This window comes from Austrofundulus limnaeus, unplaced genomic scaffold, assembly GCF_001266775.1.
Source record: "Austrofundulus limnaeus strain Quisiro unplaced genomic scaffold, Austrofundulus_limnaeus-1.0 Scaffold28, whole genome shotgun sequence".
Classification (NCBI taxonomy): domain Eukaryota; kingdom Metazoa; phylum Chordata; class Actinopteri; order Cyprinodontiformes; family Rivulidae; genus Austrofundulus; species Austrofundulus limnaeus.
In genome coordinates, this window is record NW_013952430.1 from 3346901 (window position 1) to 3363063 (window position 16163).

Consider the following 16163-nt stretch of genomic DNA (forward strand, 5'->3'; position numbering starts at 1 on the left):
TGGACTTCTTGTTTCTGATCATGAAAAAATTGCTAACTAATTTAATGAATTTTTTTTTTCTTCAGTAAGGACATCATTACCGGGACAAGCTAATAGTTTAAAGTTATTTAAATATCCTGACACTTCAAAGCAATTTTCATTTTCTGAAATTTCACAGAGTGATGTTTTGAATACACTCCAATCTCTAAATGGCTCACATGCATTTGGCAAATATAAGATAAATATGGATTTCTTGAAAATGCATGCCAACACTTTTTTACCATTGTTTCATCATTTGCTTAATTTATGTATTGTGCAGTCTATTTTCCCTGATGCCTGGGAGTTTGCTCAGATTACTCCCATTTTTATATCTGGTGATCCAACAGAAGTTTCAAACTATCGGCCAATTTCTGTTCTTTCAATTTTTTCTAAGTTACTTGAAAAAACATTATTTAATCAACTACTTCAGCATCTAGAAGCTAATAATATGCTAAGCAATAGCCAACATGGTTTCCGCACGTCAAGGTCAGCCATGTCTGCATTAATTTTATTGACTGAACAAATATGTGCTGCTTTGAACAAGGTCAAGTAACTGGTGCTGTATATATTGATTTTCATAAAGCGTTTGAAACAGTTGATCATTATACTCTCTTACAAAAGTTGATTTCTTTTCAACTTTCATCATCTGCAATACAAATGTTTTCCTCTTATTTGACTGATAGGTGTCAGGTTGTGAAACATGGAAGCTCTGTGTCCGTGACTCTGCCCTGTTCCGTGGGAGTTCCACAGGGTAGCATACTGGGCCCATTGCTTTTCCTATTTTACATAAATGACCTTCCAAAAATATTGAAGTATTCAAATATTTTAATGTATGCTGATGATACTGTTCTTTTTTGCCTGATTTCAATATTGAATCTATTAATAGTCAGTTACAAGCAGATGTTCAGAAATTTCATGGTTGGCTTCAAGATAATCTTTTGTCAATTAATGTTAAAAAAAACTGTGTGCATGTATTTTCCTCACCCAGGAGACATTTCAATATAACAAATCAACTCACTTTTTTAAACAAACCCCTTGATACTGTCGCAACCTACAAATATCTTGGAATTACTTTGGATTCTCATTTGACTTATCGTGATCATGTACAAGTCTTAACCACTAAGTTGAAACAGAAATTATACATTTATTCAAAATTTAGATCCAATATGACATCTTCTGTTTCAAATATCCATCTTCATGCCATTATACTCTCAACAATATCGTACTGTTTACCTGTTTGGTCTCTTACAACAAATGAAATCTTAGAACCCATAGTTAGGCTCTACAACAGGGCCTACAAAATTCATAAAAAAAACTTCCTGGTTGGACTCATCACTGTACAGTTCTTTCATTGTCTGATGCCTTGACTTTTCAGAATTATGTTTTGTATAGTGGTATTAATTTATATTTTCAGATCTTCCAAGGTGCCAATTATGGAACTCTCTGTGCATTGCTGCCCAAATCAAATTCTGGAAGTGGTCATTCAACTAGATCTGTTACAAAAGGACAACTGACATTACCAGCTTTTAAAAACTGTTACGGCCAGAGGTCTTTCTTCTTATGTTTATACTAAAGCATGGAATGGCATTCCTCAAAACATAAAGTCCATTTCAAAACTACAGCCCTTTAAGAAGAATCTTGTCTGCCATCTGCTGGACACTTTTTGTTGTGCTCATATTTAGATGTCCTATTTTGCAAATGCTGCCTTCCTGAAATTTGGTATGCTTGTTTGTCTTTGTGTCTATTGTATATAATGATGTGATTGTGATGCTGTATTTCTGAGTGTTTTATGTGCTGCAGAACAGGAACCTGCTGTAAAACAGCAATTATGCTGAGTCAGGCTTGATTTTTAGTAATCTTTTCCTGTTSAATCAATAAATCAAATCAAATCAACACACTGTGTCATGTGTGCAGCCAAAGGCCATTAAGACAAGGGTCAGGACTGGAGCGAGACCAACCATTTGGGTGATTGCAGGTGAAAGGTCTCTGGCCTATCACACCCCTGTCTTGCACCAGGGTTATACACTGGTGCAAGACAGCGGTGTGATAGGCCAGAGACCTTTCACCTACAATAGTTAAGTAAAACTAACAAAATAACAAACTAAAATTTAAAAAACATTTTAGCTAACTGAAATAAATTAAAACTAAAATAAAATGAGAAAATAATAACTAACAAACTGTATAATCCTTTTACAAAACTAACTGAAATTATCTATAGAATATCCTTAGTTTATTTTTTGTTAATTTATTTTAAGCCACGAGAACTGATTACAACATTTTTTTTAAATCGAGTGGTTTCATATTAGATGTGGGCAGCTTACGGCCCCTCTTGGTCCATAACATCATTTGTTTACAATCTGCTGCTGCTCAGCGCATGTCGGCAACATGAAGACAACAAAAGTTGGGAGAAAGCAGCAAAGTCAAATTTGGGATTTCTTCTAACATGACTGTGAGAAAAATAAAAGCAGGTGTCTTGTGAAAAGAAACAATAAAACGGGTGGAATACGTCCCAAAGGGGAAAAAAAACGCAATCAATCCCACCCAAGACGACTAACTGAGAGTATCAAGCTAGCCCCTCTCAGTAGCTCTCAGCAGCCCAGCCAGGTATCGCCAGCATGGAGAAACTATCATCACCTTCCTAAAATAACCACCCAAGTCCTTTGTTGACAAAATTGAGTTACGTGATTATTTTAGGAAGGTGTTGCTATAATGGACCGCTTTCACTGGTGACCAAATAGCTGCTGGTGTAGATGTAGGAGACGGGTGGTGGGACATGTCCCCCACAATATTGGAGACAGGCGCATTCCAGCACAAAGCCACCACCAGCAAAAAAGTCTGAAACAGCAGCAGCAGGACTTATTTGCGGTTTTTTTTTTTTTTTTCCAGAGTAACGCCGGTGAATAACACACAAGGGCAACACCTGATCATAGTTTATCAACATGCATGACATTATATTAGATATTATGTGCAATGATGAGTGGTGTTGTGCCCGGAACACCTGGTGAGGTGTTCTGGGCATGTCCCAGTGGGAAGAGGCCCAGAGGAAGACCCAGGACACACTGGAGGGACTACATTTCTCAGCTGGCCTGGGAAAGCCTAAGAATTCCCCGGATGAGCTGGCCCAAGTGGCTGGGGAGAGGGAAGTCTGGGTATCTCTGCTTAGGCTGCTGCCCCCGCGACCCAATCTCGGATAAGAGGAAGAGAACGGACGGACGGATGTGCAATAATGTCTTATCATGAGAATTATGGTAGTACATGGAGTAGTGAAACATTTGAAAGCAATAAAAGGTGGAGAGATGGAGAAAGTTCAGGTGAGGTATGAATTAGTTTAGTGAAAAATGTGCTTGTTGATGCATTTTAAACATTTTTTTATCATGAGAAGAACTGGTTCATTGAAGAGAGAGGAGAACAGGTGGAGCTTCAGTGTGTGAGGTCCTGTTTAAAAACCCTTTTAATTATAATAGATCCAGAAAGAACAGGTGAGGACTGATGTCAGGTTGATGTTTCATTATTTCCATAGTTATAACGATATGGATAAGGCTGTGATTAAGTCATCAGCTGCAGAACAACACCCCACTAGAGTTCTGTACATTTATCTGGTGAAATGTGTCTCCGTTGTGATCAATATGTGATTTTTTTTTTCTTGGTTAGTTTAAATTGAGCCACCTTTAAGCTCAGAAGTGTACCTCATCTCTGAAGCCATTTTGTATGTTTAGGAGTAGCAATGCAGGGGCAACACAGTGGAGACAAGAGGAGAGGAGGTACAGAGCTGGAGGTCTTGAATTAAATTAGTGAAAACGTTTACTGTGATGTTTACTGTAGGCTGTGCTGTAAACAGAGCTGACAGCATATGAGATGTAACGCATACATCTGTAAATCAGATGTATGATAAAAACCTCAACAAATACTTTTAGCTTTTGCTGGTACTGTACATTACAGTATGTAGTGTTCTCTGTTGTAAATGTTGATGTCATGCAGGGACATCAGAGGCAGGAAGTCAGAGTGAGGGAGAGACAGGAGTACACAAACAGGTAAGAGAGAGGAGGAACACAGTAAAAGAGAGGAACACACAACAGAAATTTAAAATTAGAAAATTTTATGATGGCAATAATATTTGTAAATATTGCAATGATGATATCAGATGTGATCTATAATCACTTTTTTTCTTTCCTCCCTTTCTAAGATGTACTTCTTATTTTATGTGACTTTTAGTATTTAGTCCTTTTTGTCAGGTGTGAGATTTTGCTGCCATGAGACTCTGTCCTACTGGCTAAATATTTCATTAGCATGAAAAATACAACTCCAAACATCTTCAAGTACATTAGTCAACAATTATTGTGCATCAAGAAGTCATTTGCAGCATGAACATTGTGCACACATTGTGATGACAATATATTCATTATGCTGTGCAATCCTATTAGACTCGAGATATTTTGTAAGGTGGTTTGCCCACATCATCATTTTTCCAAGAAAAGATACAACAGCATTTTGTGAATTCTTTGCAGTGTAGTTGGGAGTTAATGGCAGTGTAGTTAATTTGACATATTTCTGCTCAAACTATGTACAAATCTGTCAGGTTTCCGATATTATATGTCCCCCCAATAGTAAACTCATTCCTACACCCTTGGCTGCTGGTTAGTTAACTCAGAAACACCTTAAGTGGGAGGATGCTTCGGCAAATATATATTTTAAACTATATGAAAACTAATACTAGAACTAATAAAAACTAAACTAAAACTAAGCATTAAACAAACAATTAAAACTAATAAAAACTAGCAAATCCACTCTAAAAACTATTTAAAACTGAATTCAAAGAAAAAAAAGTCAAAACAAAATAAAACTAAACTATAATGAAAAATCCAAAACCATTATTAACCTTGTCTTGCACTACATGATCACAAAATACACAAAATCCTGTAGACACAGTATATGACTGACAGCTGGGGGGTAACAATTGTGTTGCTTTTAACGTGTTCAGTCAGATTTGTCCTGTTCTGTTCCAAGATTGTGTTTAGACAGGAACAAACACCAACTTACTGTCAAAACAATATACAGCAGAAACAATTAGCAGTTTACTAAACTTAACGGGAAGAGTTGCACTCCAAATTTATTGATGATTGCTTCAATATTACTGACTTTCTATTTGTGTTCATTTCACTTTGCTACTTATAGTTTTACACTGCAAACATTGTCCATCTAGCCAAGTCTTGTGATCTTATATCCAAGTCAAAAAGGATTTTTGATCTTGTTTTGAGACTGGTATACTAAGCAAGGTCAGAACATGTTTGACTATTTAATCGTGTTGGCCTGAATTGTTTTCCTTATTTCAAGAAGTCTTACTGCACTGGCTGATTATTACAATTCATTTGAACAGATTCAGACAATAATCTAGTATCTTTTAAGTAATTTTATAATGCTATGTTTTTGCAGTGTAATTGATATGATAGAATGACTGCAATTACTACTGGAGGGATTATGTATCCTCTCTGCCTTAGGACCCTAATTAAATAAATGTAGGCTGTCTAAAATGTTGTAACATGGTTAAAAACATCTCTGACAACAATCCATTATTCAGTTTACGATTTTATCAACAAAACAAACTGTTGGTAAAGATGGAATCAAAAACATTTTATTCTGAGAAATCAAACAAATCATTGCTTTTAAAGTTGGCACTAGAGCTATAACTCACAAATAAATGTAAACTCTTTTATCTGACTGCACTTCCATCTACAAAAGCATGTCTGCAAATCAAAAAGTTATTCTAAAAACAAAATCTTGGTAAATGAGTCTACTTAGATTTTTTTTTTTTTTTTTTTTTTTTTTTGTATTTGCTAAATTTACATTAGAATGAAGAACCACAATGGAGAACTGAACCCTTCCCAGGTTACCTACACCCTTACACATTCTTTATACAATCCATTTTACCAAGAAGTAGTGGAACATTGACTTGACTAGTGTAAGACCTTTTTGACAAACCTGGTACTTTTTATTGTAGTTATTGTGTTACCAAATTAACATGCACAAGTTGTAAAGAATGGTCCCAGTGAGCCTGAAACTGGGTGTGCCATAACATTTCATTAAGAGCTGTTTAATATGAAATGTCACCACCTGATTCAATCAAAGAGAGAGTTTCAGGTATAGCCTCTATTTGATTTATAACACTGAACCATGAACATTATTCTGTTTTCCAGGAGTGCTACCAATCTAACTTGCCCTCCAGCCAGCCCCACAGAAACCACCTACTGACTCGCAGCCACAGCACACTTGCTATTGCTTATTTTCCCCTCATCTTATTATTTTATCTGTAACTAGAGTTGTATCACAAATACATGATTCTGAAAAACTGAGACCAGCAATAAGACTGACCTATCCTTTTTAAATACATAAGCAGCAAAAATTTACTGTTTTAAAAAAATAACATAAAAGCTAATTTAGAAGCCAGTTAAACTCCAGGTATGTCTTTAAAAGATGTAGATGAAACAAATGCCAGTGCAATAAACACAAGCTTCAAAGTCACTTTCGCTGTAAATAATACTCAATACTGTAATCTTGCTAAATCTGCTGAGCTGAAGTTGTAATAAAAAGTAAAATCTACTGCAAATTAATTTGTGAAATGTTGTACTATGCATTATTTCAATCATCTCCTACATGGTATGACTTAGCAAAAGGGACTGACCTACATGTCTTGAGATTGTCTGTATGTCTGACATGTTTTAAAAGGATCCATGATTAGTTGTAACATTAGACTTTGTTTAATAAACATATATTTTAACTGTAAAATAAAGACTGTAAAAATACAGTAGGATGTTCAGTTTTTATCATTTAAACAAAAAGATGAAAAATATATTACACGGATGGATGCCATTTTATTTACACGCAAAGCATTCTGGGTAAATGATAACGTGGGTAGGTCCTCTGTGCGAGGCTGCTAGCGAGCTACATCCACCCTGAAGGTTAATCTTGGACAATATCTGATGATTGGCTCTTTTAAATGAAACCAGAGAGCGTTGACAGAGAGGAGAAGGTAGAAATGACTCAGCCTGTAACTGAAAATATYGATGGAGGACAACAGAGCTGCTTCATGGAAGAAGAACCTCAGCTTAGCCTGTTAGCTTTAGCATTAGCCCCGATGCTATCACCATTTATATGTATTAGCTCAGCGCTACACATTCTCCTCTCATCACTGAGATCATCCATCCACATGACAGAGGGGAATGCAAAAAATGACTCAGGCTGCAACTGAAATATAGATGGAGGACCTCAGTTTAGCTCGTTTGTCACCTTGAGCTAATACATGTAAGGCAATATAGCAATATAGCTAGCGCAAATGCTAACAGGCTATGCTGAGGTTCTTCTTCCATGAAGCAGCTCTGTTGTCCTCCATCCATATTTTCAGTTACAGGCGGAGTCATTTCTACATTCTCCTCTCTGTCAACGCTCTCTGGTTTCATTTAAAAGAGTCGATCGTCAGATATTGTCCAAGATTAACCTTCAGGGTGGATATAGCTCGCTCACACCGAGCACCTATCCACGTCATCATTTACCCAGAATGCTTTGCGTATAAATAAAATGGCTCCGTCCGTGTTAAAATATACTTTAAAAATTTTACAAAACTAAAACATCCTACAGTATTTTCACATTATTTATTTTACAGTTAAAATATATGTTCATCAAATAAAGTCTAATGTTATAACTAATAAGAGATCCCTTTAAGAGAAGCTTACTTTTGATATTCCTTCAAAACAAGAGATTAGGGTTGGGCATAATCGTATCATGTGCAATTAATCGCCAGAAAAACATTAATCGATTAATTTTTGGCACTTGACAATTAATACGATTAATGCCACCAGGCAGACTAACTGCTTGGTGCTCCTCTCTGATTCAAATATGACCAACATTTTAAAAAATTGTGTAATTTATTTATCTATCAACACAATTTAAAGTTTGATGTGTAGCCTAAAGTCTGTAGTTTTGACACAATTTGGAACAGATTTTTACGAAGAGCCAATTTTCTCCCTATAAATTGATCATGTGACTAGGATATAAGGGTGTCCAGGGACTCCAGGGGATTAATCGTCAAATTAATCGTTATCGGCTAAATACCACAATTAATCGTGATTAATTTTTTTGTCAATATTGCCCAACCCTACAAGAGATGCATCTGTTTTTATATCTAATATTATTATGAAATAAAATATTTAAAATTAAAACATGTAGAGTATAAAACAAAGCTATTTTCTTTCTCTTTCATTTTGGTTATTGCATGGGCTGACCTCTAGATAGACTTTCTGGGAATTTCACTCTTGGGGATTTTCTATCAAGACTACACCGTCTTACTTTACAAAGATGAACTCAAAATAGTTTAAATTGCACTATAACACTTTCCAAAAGCTGCCTGCGTAAAATGGATGCTGAAACATTTCCCCTTAATTTTGTGGTTACACATTTGAATGATCCTGAAAAACACTAAATTCTGTATGTAATACATTAGAAACTATAATATCTGTTGTGTTCTTGTGTTTGTAACACTTTAAAAATCACATAGATCAAAAGCTTCACAGAATGTATTGACTAAAATAGTCACATCTCATTACGCGTCTGCTTTGTTATTCCAAAAGACAGACAATGAAAAACAACTGCCAAGTTGATTCTGGTGCAAACAAGCAATACAGCAGGCGATAGTGCCCAAAAGACAAACCACTGCTGAACCACCTCAAACCACAAAGAGCAAATATATCTAAGGACAAAAGTGGCAAATCCCATCCCTGAAGGGAATGCATTCCAGGGTTGGCTCTCAGTGAGGAAAAGTGTTGAGCTTTATTTGGCTTTATCATAATGGCTGAATTTCATCCAAGGATAAGTTTGCCACAGCGCAGAGGAGATCTGACCGGACATTTCTTCTTTAACTACACAATGTGGGAAAACTCTGTTGTAGGGCTTTGTATTCTCTGGCTACTCGGCATCGCTGCGGTTTTATTTGCCTGCCTCATCATACTCAAATCTCTTTTGACTGTCCATCAAATATCACAAGCATTCAGATCATGGTACTTGTACCAAGCAGCAACCATATCCACAAGGTTGTGAGTCATAACATATGTCTTTAAATGCAGAAAAACAAAAAGTTACGGAGGCATCTGCTGGAGCTACCACAATGTTGTTTACAAAGTTTACTGTATATGTCTTTTTATGGAAAAATAACATCACAGCCAAGCAACGTACAGTCATAAATCTTTACAGACATTATGTAACTGAGATCAAAAGATAAGATGAGTATAAGAAGGGTGTGAGCCAGCCATTGCTCTCTCTGCCTATTTGGTTGGCAAAACAATGGTTTTGGTGAAAATGGTCTAAATAAAGAAAAGTCTGGATGCATTTGTTTTCAACGTACACACACATATCCATCCTTATTGCCCTTACTGATAAAGCATTTTATACACTTTGGTTTTATGTAGTATTACAACAGATTTTCTTACGTCCAACTGCATTTTATAAATTAATCAATCACAAGAACATGCACAACAAATTTAAATGTAAGATTATAAAACAAAAATCTGGAAGGATAAAACTGATCTAATTTACAAAAACAGCAAAAGTACTGGTTGATTTCTTTCACACACATCAACAGGAAGTTACCAAACATTGTTTGACTGAACCATCCTTCAGAAGAGCATCATTAGTATTAATAAACTGATGAAAAAATTCAACTGCCTGCCTCTGAGTATAAATTACCACAGTAGATGAACTCACTCAGAAGTGGAAAAACAAAATTGTTGACAGCAGAAACTAAAAACATATCCATATTTCACTCTTGAAGCTTCCTAACACAATTACTAATTGACGTAAGGAATGCTGCAGGGCTGACTTAGATAAAGGGCTTTATACTGCAGTCAGTGTCTCTGCAAACACATTCAGGGAGTAAGATTAAGTTTTACTAGCAAAAACAAACCCTGGATTTCTGATCAATGCAGAAAGCTGCAAATATATAGTTATAAGCTACAAACTGAAACTAATGCATGTTGTAAACGTCACATGTGATGTGTTTTAAGTAATAAAAAGATACAATATTTTCCTTTTTATCGTGTTAAAAATGTGCACAATTGTCATTAAATAGTCTAACAGAAACAATCTGTGTAAAAACTACTATGAACTTAAAAGCTGTAAAGATCATTTTTACAGGCTTACACCAAAACAATTTCACTAAAACTGTTATCTGGACCTTATCAATATAAAGAAGTGACAAAACAGATCACACTTACCAGGTTTCTTCCCACTTATAAGCTTCATGTTTGGCAAAATAAATGCTCTCAAGTACAAAACGCTACATGAAAGAAGGCAGTTGTTAAAAACGTCTTTTGTCACTTTTGGGCTGTAAACTTTAACAGCATGATCTTAAACCTCATCATTAGGACCATAAGGTAAGGGGTTGAACTTCTGGCTCATTCATCCTTCCTCTTTTCGAGAGTCGTGTTCTGATTGGCTGTAACAAGACAGGCCCACTTATCAGGAGCTTTTTCACCACCGGGAACTGACCAATCACAGACCTCCAAATGCAACCTGAGGGTCCATAACACAAAAAGAGATCTCCCTGACGACTGCAGACAGGCTGGACTGAACGGCCCAGCGAGACACTGAGAAATGACTAAACATCGTTCAAAAGCACTGCTTATTTATAAAACTTTAACAAAATTAAACGCATATAATGATACTTCGATGAGAGGGGTGTCAGCGGTCTCACTGCAACATCACGATGTCACGACGATTGTGCAAACCCTGCAACAACCGGCTTGTGTGACACAATAAGTCCACATAAAATAAATGTTGCAACTAAGAAAAAAAAAAGTCATTTGTCCTTACGAGGTCTGTTTCGTTTCACCGACTCCGTCCTGCTCCTCCGCAGCCGGCACCTCTTTGCCGGGGACCCGTTGCACTCCTTGTCATCCCCGCGCTGCAGATGATGCATGCCGCTGTCAAAAGTGCCGCCGCTGCCGGATCCCCCGGTGCTCAAGCCGAATGCGTTGTTGCTGCAGCAGTTAGCGGCTACGGTGACGTGGCCGCTGTGAAACCCCCTCTGGCCGTTGTTCGCGTGAAAAGGTCCCGGCGTCCCCTTCTTGTCCGCCAGTGGCTTTGCTTTCTCCATGACGGCGGCGAGCGACTAGCCTAGCCTAGCTTTAGCATCTGCGGGAAAACAGAGCGGAGAAACTCGACTGCCCGGGCTAGCTTAGCTTAGCTAGGTAATAAATGAGGCAGCCGCGTGCGACCAGCGAGCACCGTTTTCACCTTGAGAAACCAAACAAAATGTCGCCGTGCATTTTTAACGAACGCGGAGTGACTGAACTGGCGCACTCGTTAAAATACAGCGTGTCCTTTGAGGTCACTCGCGGTCATTTCTCATTGAGCTCAGCAGCAGTCGATATGGGGCGCGCGCGCGTGTTTGTGTATGTATGTGTGTGTGTGTTGGACGGCTACGTCACACCACAGCTCAGCTACTCCAGTCGAAGCCGAACCCGTTTTCCTCCCCTGACCGGTTTTCTCTGTTCTCGTTCTCTGCAGTAAAACTACACCGCGATTATTTACTTGATCAAAAGTACAAGAACGGACTGGTCACGTGTCGACTTTTGTACTTTCAGTGTCATTAATCTAAAATCTGCAGCACCAGTCGGCACAGCTGTGGCTTCCTATTTATAAGCCTCGCTGTCCAAAGCGTGATATGCGTGCTCCAAACTGCGTGTTTAGCTGGTAGATCATTCACCAGAATGAACTTAAGTAACCCCCTGATTTTGTTAAAAGCACACTCAGAAGTTAAAAAAGTGAAAACTTTTTTTAGGAATACCCAGTAATATGTCAAAGATCTGATGTCAAACTGAGCTTGATAACGCACCCTTCAGTCAGAATGCAAAGGTCAAACATGCAGTCCCAGCTTGATAAAGCAAAACAATCACTTAAAGAAGCCCTGTCTCTTTTATTTTTGATGAAAAAAAGTTTTATTATTGACTCGATGAAATATCAACAGAATGAAAAATACAAATGAAAATAATAATTGTGAATAAATCTACAATTAAGGCTACTCATTTAGGTGTAAAAACACATTTAAAAGATCTAGAAAGCTACATGTCTAAAAGCATAAAAATGTCATACATTATCACTCTCAGCTACTACTACATCCAATTTGAGCTCAACATCTGCAAATTTAACTGAATTATATTATTGGTTTTCCTCAGATCTACTGACTGTGGCAGTTATCTTGAAAAGTTAAATCAGTTGTCCATGTGGTTCATCATGAGATATTTTACTAACAAAATTTATTCCAATAGAGGCAATGTGAAAAACAAATAAAACATTTTGTGTGATCAGTACAGAAACAGGCAAAAAAAAAAAAAAACATTGCTCTTTCACCTTTAGCAGTAGCCAGCAGGTGTAAACAGAGACAAGCTTCAAACAATCTTTATCACTAATAAGATCAATGCAACGTTTTAAAGAAAAATCTCTTTATTACTCATAGTAAAAGATAATAAAGTGAGTTTCGTATTGTAGTGGGTAAAGAAACACCAAAATATAAATTATTTATCAAACAATCAGGAAAAGTCCTATTGGACCCTGTATATTGCTCTCCTCGGGTTAAAGAGTGCTAATACTGAGACATTAAAAGGATCAGAATATGTATTTTATTGTCATTGTTACAATTAGAATAAAATTTGCCTAGTGGTGTTAAAAACTACAACAAAATAAACAAAGTTAAACAGTCACACAAGCATTCATTTAACAAATTAAAGTGAGTTACAAACATGAAAACAAAAATCAGCGTTGCATTAATTCTATCACTTTAAACAATTATGCGGAAAGGTGTGTTTTCTGTTTGTTAGTCCTTTATTCATTGCTCCTGCATGTCCTGTCTGATGACAGAAAGTTGGAACAGATTCTTACCTGGGTGCAGGGAGTCACTTAACCCTCCTGCTGCCCTTAGGTCAAAATGAGCCACAAGGCCTCAGAGAAGCAGGAGGGTTAACATAGTTTTGGCTCACCTGTGGCAGTTCTGCAGTTCTGTCCAGAGAAGGTAAGTGACTGCTGGTGACCTCCAGGTCAGTATTTAGTGTACCTGAAGTGTTTTTGTCTGAGCCACACTGTGCAGCAGGAGAATCAGAGCCAGCAGAACATACTGCTCTCAATGGAGCAGCAACAGGACAGCGGCCATTTTTGAGGGATGTTATTTTCACAACAGAAATGTGTGCATTTTAAACTTCTCTGAATCAAGCGTAGGATCAACATCAACATGAATCTAATTTGTACAAGTGTAGTGCGTTAGCTAAAAGTGAGATAAATGAACTCAAAAACCAAGATTTTGTGGAAATTAGGACAAGAGCTAAAAAAAATACACAATCCTTTTCTTTCGTACTGTATGAGAAACTCTAAACTACCTTGCTTTTCAAGCTGAACATAGTTTAATTTTTCAGTTTAAACTTTTTATTATGTTTGATATGTTTCATTCGCAATATAATCAAAGTTTGAGACTGGTAGTATAAAACAAATTATTTAAATGCAACTCGAGCTGAAAGTTGACATTTTAATGGTGACAATGCAACAAAAGCTATTTGCCGCATTACAGTAAGTCAACTTCATAATATCAGAGCTTTTTAAATGTTCAGACAGCACAGAGAAAGGCTTATCCTGCTGCAAACATTATTTAATAGTTCAGAAGAAATCACACTTTCTTCTCAAGGCCTTTAACATCTTGAAATAAATACATTTTAGATTAAATTTATAGATATTACACACTGTTAAAAATTTCACCCTCGTTTAGTTATACTCGCTTGCTACTTCTCTTTAACACAAAGAGCTCTGACAAGTTTTGGATTTTTAACTCAACTTTACGAGTCTTAAAATATAAAACTTATAGTTATCCATTGTGTTAAMTATTTGAGAAATTTGTCAGATTTACAAGTGTTGACTGAACTTGAGTTTGTAAGTCACCAGTTAAAAAAAAGGAGAGGGAAAAAGGCGGGAAAGCAAAACAAAGTTATTTATTGTGTTAACTATTTGGGAATTGATATGATTATCCAGCATTCCTTGCTGAGAAATCATATAGAAATGATGTGTTTGTTTATGACTAAAGACGTTCAGGAGTGTTAAAATTTTACTGTTAAACTTTTGGGTGTTGATTTAACACCACCTAGTATTATTTTAACACTTTCTGAGTACACTCACACTGTTGGTGTTAATTCAGTGTTGATTTCTTCAGTGTTGTCTCAACACTGGACAGTGTTAAATAAGCTCCGCCCACAGTTAAGTCTTACAACACTTAACAGTGTTGTTATATAACACCATGCAGTGTTGAAAGAAGCATTCTGAAAAGCCCCGCCCTCTTCCACCTCATGTCAGACAAACCAGCATTTACCCAGCATTCCTTGCTGAGAAATCTTGAAGAAATGATGTTTTTACATGTTTCTGACCATTAAAGATGTTCATGAAAGTAAAATTAGTTGTTCTGGTTAGTTTTCTTGTTCAGTTTGATCAAGTTGTTCAACTTTAAGTTTATGTTATTGGCCAAAAATCAACACCATGAGTGAGAGGTATGTTCTGGTGTGTGAAGGGTGACTCCATTATACTTTTCTACTAACTACTTAGAGTTTGATATTAACACTGAGTGTTAAATTTACACTCTCAATATGGTGTATTGACACCTTCTGGTGTCTGTAAACCTTTATAACACCACAATTTCCTTTGTTAATAATAATAATATGCTGGTGATACTTTTAACACTTTATTTCAACGCTGTTGAAATGTTAATAAGACACCCAGTATTGTTGAATATTTAACACTGGACGGTGTTACTGTTAACACTACATTTTAACACTAACACTGTTTTATGTTAATGTGACACCAAGAATCGTTGAATATTAAACACTGGTTGGTGTTAAATTAACAAAAAAAATGAGTGTAAAAATTGAACACTTTCACAAATGTTATTTTAACACCAGCGAGTGTGGACACATATAGACACTTTGTTGGTGTTAAAATTAACACTGTGGGTGTTAAATTAACACTGGCATTTTTGCTGTGTAAAAATTGGTTGTTCTGGTTAGTTTTCTTGTTCAGTTTTATCAAGTTGTTCAACTTTAAGTTTGTTATTGGCCAAAAATTGACACAAGTGAGAGGTATGTCCTGGTGTGAAGAAAGGTGACTCCAACTACTGAGTAGTAGAGTTAATGCAAAACAGTTTGATATTAATTCTGAGTGTTAAATTTACACTCTCAAATATATGGTGAATTGATACTTTGCAGTGTCTGTTAACTTTAACACCATCTATCATGTAAGTCGAAACAAATTTGGAATTTAAATTCTTAGCTTAAAATGTAAAAATCACATCATTTTAACTCAACTAGTGAGTTATATTAACACAGAAATGTGTGTTTGTTCAACTAGCTAAGGAAAGTTTATCATGTTGATGATGTTTAATTTTTAATTGTTTCAAATCACAGACTTAAGTTAAAACAACTAGTGATTAACAGTTAAATCAGCTTTGACACAACAAAAACAATGTAGTGCAATCAACTTTTTAAACTTTAACTTCTGAGTTAAAACAAGGATATTCCTCAAGTTAACATGCATTTTTAAGGCAGCAGGTGGACTTTCATTTGCAAGTTTAACTGACTTGAAACTTCGTACAGTGTAAAATCATAAGAATTGGTCCCAAAGTTACACTGAAAATTGCAGTATCTAACATACTGCAATTTTCAGTCTGAGGTGTTCAGTGTTTGGAAAGCACAAGATCAACTTTGACATACAGTATGTTCTGAAAGCAAAATATATATTTTTATCTTGTTCTACAAGTATCAGATAAGTGTTACAATTGTAGTGTGCATTTCATTTTGTCCTCTAATATCAAGTTAGGGATTTTCCACATGTTCTTGGTCTTCTGAAGTCCCTCAGGCTGTATCGAACTCACAGCGTGTTTGAAATGACTTCGACGATCAAACATTCGTCTGCAGACGGTGTTTTAGGTCTTTTTCCATTTGTTGAAACCGGTTCCACTGACTTGACTGACTGCATAACATCTGAATGAGATATTCAGTGGAAAACATTTTCTATGCTGCCTGTGCATTTTGTTGTCACTGACACACACACACACACACACACACACACACACACAC

The 16163-nt window shown here is 36.4% G+C and overlaps 1 protein-coding gene across 1 annotated transcript in view; it reads right to left on the reverse strand.

Moving 5' to 3' along the window:
- Positions 1-11701, reverse strand: part of pank1a (pantothenate kinase 1a) — a 34242-nt gene extending 22541 nt beyond the window's left edge. The window contains exon 1 of the mRNA XM_014005183.1: positions 10873-11701. Within this exon, the coding sequence (XP_013860637.1) occupies positions 10873-11155 (283 nt within the window). The 5' untranslated portion in view covers positions 11156-11701. The remainder of the gene's footprint in view (positions 1-10872) is intronic.
- Positions 11702-16163: the final 4462 nt, after the last annotated feature.